General features: G+C 35.0%; 1 protein-coding gene across 1 annotated transcript; it reads left to right on the forward strand.

Annotated features, from left to right (window-relative positions):
- Positions 1-5,962: 5,962 nt before the first annotated feature.
- LOC131628888 (uncharacterized mitochondrial protein AtMg00810-like) lies at positions 5,963-6,298 on the forward strand. Its single transcript, XM_058899696.1, has one exon. The coding sequence runs from the start codon at positions 5,963-5,965 to the stop codon at positions 6,296-6,298; it is 336 nt and encodes a 111-aa protein (XP_058755679.1).
- Positions 6,299-6,893: the final 595 nt, after the last annotated feature.

Genomic DNA, 6,893 nt, shown 5'->3' on the forward strand with positions numbered 1-6,893 from the left:
CATTATGTCGAATCCACTATCCTTGACAAAGTAAAGGAAAAAGTTATTTGTGCTTGGACGGATCGAGTAAGACATCTTGGTTGCACTACAACTAACCGAGTTGAATCCGCACATGCATCGTTGAAGAGATGGTTGGGTGATAGCAAGGGGGATTTGTTTCGGGGATGGGACACCATGAACCAAATGCTCGAAAATCAACACAATGAAATTCAAACATCTTTGGGTCGGAGCAAGACGGTTATGGAACACCGGTTAAAGGGCCAAAATCTATTCTCGCAATTGATTTACAACATATCTCGTTCGGGATTGAATTTTATATTTCATGAGGCAAAGCATGCGGAGACAACGGGTCCGGATAGTTTTAAATGCAGGTGAACAATTAGAAAAACATACGGGCTTCCATGTGCTTGTATATTTTCTAAAAAGATGAAGTTGAATTCACCGATACGCTTGGAAGAAGTAATTGACCATTGGAAAAAGCTCCGTTTTGATGATTTCGAGCCGCCGAAAGAAAATGATTCCAAAATCACCATCTCCGACGAGTAGGAAGTTATAATGGATAAGTTTGCTAAAGCGGATGACACCATGAAAATGCACATAAAAGAATAATTGCGAAAAATTGCATTTCTAGAGACCACCGATTTGAAAGCGCCATCTCAACCGGTTAAAACTAAAGGTGTGCCAAAAAAGCCAAAAAATACCCAAGAAGACACATCAATCAAACGATCTCCTTCCTACTTTGAACATTTTGATGCATTGATCCCGGATTCACCAACACCAAAGTCCAAGTGTAGAGCTAACAAAGGAGCGCTTATTTTGAAGCTGCCTCGCACACCTCCGATCAAAAAATCTCCGATGATCTACATTATTGAGATGCCGCTTTTTATGCACAAATATATTGATAACATAGTTGATGTTGGCACCGACGAAAATTATGGATATCGGGCCGTTGCTGATTTTCTCGAAAAAGGAAAAGAAAATCACACTCTTATTCGACGAGCACTTGTTTCGGAGTTGACTTCGCATAGGGACATCTATGTCCGACTCTATGAAAATCAAGAAAACTTTGATAAACTTCATGATTAACTTGTTCCATCACTAAGCGGTCTCGCCCCGGTTTCGAAGTGGATGTCATTCCCTGATATGGGCCATCTCATAGCGAGTTCGTACGATCGAGTGTGTATCGATTTGACGAGATTTGGATTATGTGAGACATTCTTTCCACTTCATAGTCGACCTCCTTTGGACGTGTCGAGCTGCATCATATGTATCGGGTATCTAATATCACGCCATTTTGTGCAAGTTTTTTTGAAACCGGGGTGTCCTATACCGACTACTTCTTGTCAGCGGACGGCACATCATAAAAATGAGGCGGAGACTTGGCCGGATCCTTTCGTTGAAAGAATGGCGGAGTTTGAAGAAATGATGAGGCAAGAGCGTGAGGAAAATAGAGAGCGGTTGAAGAACATACCGATTTTAGATTTAAGCGCCACCGATTGGTTCGGCGAATTTTAGTTTTTACCGGACCGCTTTTTTAATGATTGGTGCATGTCATTTTTTGTATGTATTGTCGTTTAGCATGTAAAATCAAACCGATTCAATACATATATAATATAATTATGTTTAATGTTGTCATTGTTTATGTTGTGCCTATCTTGATTTATTATGTGTATTTGTTATGGTTATCTCAAAACAGAATGCAATGCACAAAATTTGATTTTTCACCTCTGTTTCTGCTAATTTCGGAAGTTCATTTCCGAAATATAGCTGTTTTTGGACTTATTTCGGAAGTTCATTTTCGAAACATCCACTGACTGCAAGATAAGGTTGGTTGGGTCATTATTACTCCAATAAGTCTATAAATACAACACATTCTTTTTCATCATCATCACACCACAAAGCACCAATGACACAAACCTACCCTTACCTAGCATTTGTCTACTTCACCAGTGGCTACCCGATGCCGTTCCAGTTCCGCTACTTGCGCGACACGCCGTTCGCGGAATTGATAACGTCACTCAACACTCTATTGCAATATCCGGAAAATCGGAAGGTTGTCAAGCTTGAGTACCGCTCGCCTTCGCTTAACGACGATGGAGACGTTGAGTTCACCCCATTTGTAGTCAAGAACGACGAGGATTTAGCGGTTTTGTGGTAAACTTTCGACCGATTTTCTTCGAAGGGTCCGATCGAGTTGGATGCGAAACTTTAAAGATCGGGGGCCGACGTTATCAAAATGTTGACTCATCCTCACCTACCCGTGTTTAACAATATGTAACTTTAATTTTATGTTATGTCATCTTTGTAATCTTCATGCTTTAAATAAATCGAATCGTTGTTGTTTGTTATTTTTTCTGTATCAGACATTATTTCAGAAGTACATTTCCGAATTCTTCCAAAGGGGGTGATTTCGGAGATGCACTTCCGAATTCACCTATTTTCTGGAAAATAACTTTATTTCGGATGTACATTTCCGGAATCAGTTTTTTTCAGAAAAAAATAGTTTTTTTCGGAAGTGCATTTCCCAAACCATATTTTTTCTCATAAAAAAGTGACTTCGGCGATGCATTTTCGAAGTTTAGGGGCATTTTTGGGTTTTCGCCGCGGGTGACCAAGAAGGTAGGGGGCCAGGAAAGAAATTATCTAAAAAAAATTCATATATATATATATATATATATATATATATATATATATATATATATATATATATATATATATATATATATATGGCTACCAAACACCACAACAACCATTTCTTCTTTTCTCCAACTAAGCATTCCCAACAATGTCACCTTTTAATTGACCAGGCCGGCCACCTATAATTCCATCAATCCAAACAACACAACCAAACTACAACAACATGAGCAAAGAACTCAATTACGACAACGCATTAATGCAGAAACAAGATAAAGAAGAATTACATGGTGATGTTTTAGGGACCTTGTATCAAACACTTAATGTGAATCAATAGAGATCTATATGAGAAAGGGTATCTCGGGAGTGTGGAACCGGTGGCTTGTATGATCAATCAGTTCGTCATCATTAGTATAAAAAATTATTCTCACATGGAACCAGTGGCTTGTATGATCAATTTTTTAATTAATAATTATTTTAATTTTTATTAAAATAAAAATTGCAAATCATAGGCACCAAATTAAATTAATTGACGCCTCCTTTGAACTCCAAAACTTAAGCGCCAATTAGATTGACTTGTTCCATTAGAGACACCAATTCAATTGGCTTGTCTTCTGAATTGTTAAGTGCATTCGTCAATTCGCCTGATTTGAACTCTATATATGTATTTGTTTTGTTTGAAACATGAATATTTTATAAATTAGTTAAAATAGGGTTATTTAAGTATTTAAGTTAGAAAATATGGTTCTTTTAAGAAAAAAAATCTAAATTGGATATTAAAATTATGAGGTATGGATCTTCTCCATTTTCTAAAAGAAAAAGAAGACTTAATTAATATATATATATATATATATATATATATATATATATATATATATATATATATATATATATATATATATAATTAAATAAATGTGAAATAAATATAACATGTCATGGAAATATGCGTTATCTATAATATAAGAAAAGTATAACTTTTCTAAACTTTTTTTCTGCTTGCGACACGTGGTAGCATGATAGTTAAATATCAGAATCCCACATATTATGATTTTCCTAATATTCCCATTGTATTTCACTTCTCACTTTGTTCCACTTCCAATCCTTCCACTTCCTTCGGCTGTTATGACATTGAAATCAACAGTTACGAAAATATTAGGTTATGATTCGAATTCCTTGTTTCAATTTTACCTAGTAGTCGCGCTACTGTTCACTATTAGGCTTTTTACTATTCACGAAAATATTCGAAAGCTTTGTACGATTATCTCATACTAAAAACCTACGGAGTTGGTCTATTGTATTCAGGTTCCAATCTTTGATATTATCATAATGTTCAATTGAATTTCAATTTCCTTTCAATTTCTTCCTATAAATTTTTTGCTTAATTCTTATACAATCGTTTGCTTTATTTGATTGTTGTTATAGGATAGAGATTGTTAAATTCAATTGATTGTGTTCCTTAATTTCTAATCGCTTTTTAACTCTGCTTAATTGTTAATTCGCGTAACCTCTAACCGAATGCTTAATTCGGGAAACAGGAATATAATTGAAATAATATCGTTCGCGCTTGTTTGATTGGTGTTGTAATCGAATAGGATTGAGAACCCGTTTAGGAAATTGAACATAAAGTTATCGATGATGAGTATGAACCCGAATCAGTAGAGTAGCTTATTTTATAATCACTTTTGTTAATCACTTAATTGCAATTTTTTATAAATCGATCCTAAACCAAACTCCCTTAAATCGATTTTGATTGGTTAACTATTACAAGAATCCTTAAGAACGATATTCGAGCCATTGTCGCTATCCACGGTCTTTAAAATTATTCATTTTTTATTTGCACGTGACAACGGATCAGTGACGTTGTATCGTTTCTATTTTCGCTTTGTATGTAAGTTCTTTCTTCTATCCTTTTATTGTTCAAAGTTATATGATATACTTGATGTGTGATACATGATATGATTTTTCATTTCCAATTGACAAACTATGTGTTTTCAATTTACATGTTTATAGTGACCTTATTCTAATTTGGTCACACTTATATCTTTATATTTATTTTTTATTTTATGTATGTTGTTTATTATCATCATACCATAAAATATGACCATTTTCATATGCATTTCATAGTAAATCAAATATGAGTCAAGTTGGGTCTCTCCAAACCTACCAAATAAACCTTATTTCTCTAGCAAATTATGTTCTTACATATCATGAGTCGACATATCATATGCATAGGTCGACACATAAATCATTATTTCAAATAAGTGCTTTCTGGTTCAGTATGAATTGACACGTATATCGTATAGATCAACACATGTGTCAATGTTTCACATTCATTTGTTTTTCAATTCAGTATGTGCTGACACATGAGTCGCACGAGTCGACACATAGGTCGACACGTGCTCGCTGATGATGGAGTGTTTTCATATTTTGGTCTATCTCTTCATTTTCCTTTTTATTTTTCTCACTCATGAACGTTCCAACTCCTCATCAACTCTGATGCTCTTTTGATTCAACTCACCCAACTCATTGATATCTCCACTAAACTACCTCAAATCTCCACTTCATTGCATTTAAACAATACCTTGACCAACCTCTCATTAAATGTCCACTCAAATCCTTCGACTATAAATCTCTTGTGCATCTCACTTTCTAAATCAAAACCACATCATTGAATCATAAAATTCTGCATATATGTGGCATTGTCTGTTGATATGTTAATATATTTCATTTTCCAAAAAAAATTCAATTTTTTACTAAAGTGTGGTTCAATTTATATGTTTGTAGTGACCTCATTTTAATATCCTCACATGATACTTTACTATTAATATCTTTTGTTCACATATGTGTGTATGCATGCTTATTGGCGTGAAATCATGAAAAAGTGTCCATTTACATGTGCATTTCATAACCATTCATGCATGAGCCATTTATACCTGTTAATTAATAGGTAAATAATATCTACATCCTTTTCTTGGACACTCTCAATCGATTAAAGCGTATAAAATGTATAATAAAAGATTACTTATTGTTGAAGAGCTGGTACATGTTTTTTTTGATGAATCTTTTTTGATAAATGTCGAGAAAGGTATTTCTATTCATGACAAAGGTGCATCTACATAAGTCATACTGAAGGACGCCGAAGAAGTAATTAATCAACCTAAATTAGTGAAATTTGAGGAGGAGGAAGATGACGACCATGAAAAGGAGAAGGATGAAAGTCAAAGTAACGAGGACGATCTTTCCCTGGAGTGGAGAATATCCAAGGATCATCCAATCGACCATATTCTCGGAGAAATCACCAAGAGAGTAACTAGTCGCTCTAAGGCTAATGGAAGAGGAATTTGAGATAAGGTTAACGGGGGAGTTGAATTACTTTTTTGGACTTAAAATCAAGCAACTCAATGAGGGAACATTCATGTGCCAAACAAAGTATTTCCCCGAATTGCTAAAACGATTCGGTATTAGTGATGCAAAATCAATTGATACACCAATGCCAACAAAGGGAAATTTGGACAAAGATATATATGGTAAGGATGTTGATGTCAAGAAATATAGAGATATGATTGGTTCTCTTTTATATCTTATTGCATATAGGCCGGACATAATGTTTGGTGTTTATATGTGCGTTCGATATCAATCACCTCACAAGGAATCACATCTATAAGCTGTCAAACGCATCCTTAGATACCTTCATGGTTCATCTAAGTATGGGCTTTGGTATTCCTAAGGAAGTTATTGTACTTTGGTTGGTTATTCCGATTCTGACCTTGCCGGTTGCAAGTTGGATAGGGAAAGTACCACTGGAACTTGCCAGATGTTTTCAAACTTCTTAGTTAGTTGGCAAAACAAAAACTGGTTTCGATTGCTTTGTCAACAGTCGAGATAGAGTATGTCGCAGCCAGTAGTTGTTATGCTCAAATCTTAAGGCTAAAACAATAATTACTTGACTTCGATCTTAAACTTTCACGTATTCCCCTCATGTGTGATAACACGAGCGCTATCAACCTAACCGAAAAGCTGGTGCTACATTCTCGCACTAAACATATTAAGATACATCACCACTTCCTACGGGACCATGTTGAAAAATAGGATGTTGTATTCGAGCATGTTGACTACTAAAAATCAACTTGCAGATATCCTTACAAAACCTCTTGCAACCGAGCCATTTTTGAAAATTCGAAGGGAATTAGGGATACGTGAAATCTCAAGTGTTGCCTAAATATACTTGATTCATGCAGTCAATATACTATTTGCCCAAG

The sequence above is a fragment of the Vicia villosa genome, unplaced genomic scaffold (assembly GCF_029867415.1).
Source record: "Vicia villosa cultivar HV-30 ecotype Madison, WI unplaced genomic scaffold, Vvil1.0 ctg.000488F_1_1, whole genome shotgun sequence".
Classification (NCBI taxonomy): Eukaryota; Viridiplantae; Streptophyta; class Magnoliopsida; order Fabales; family Fabaceae; genus Vicia; species Vicia villosa.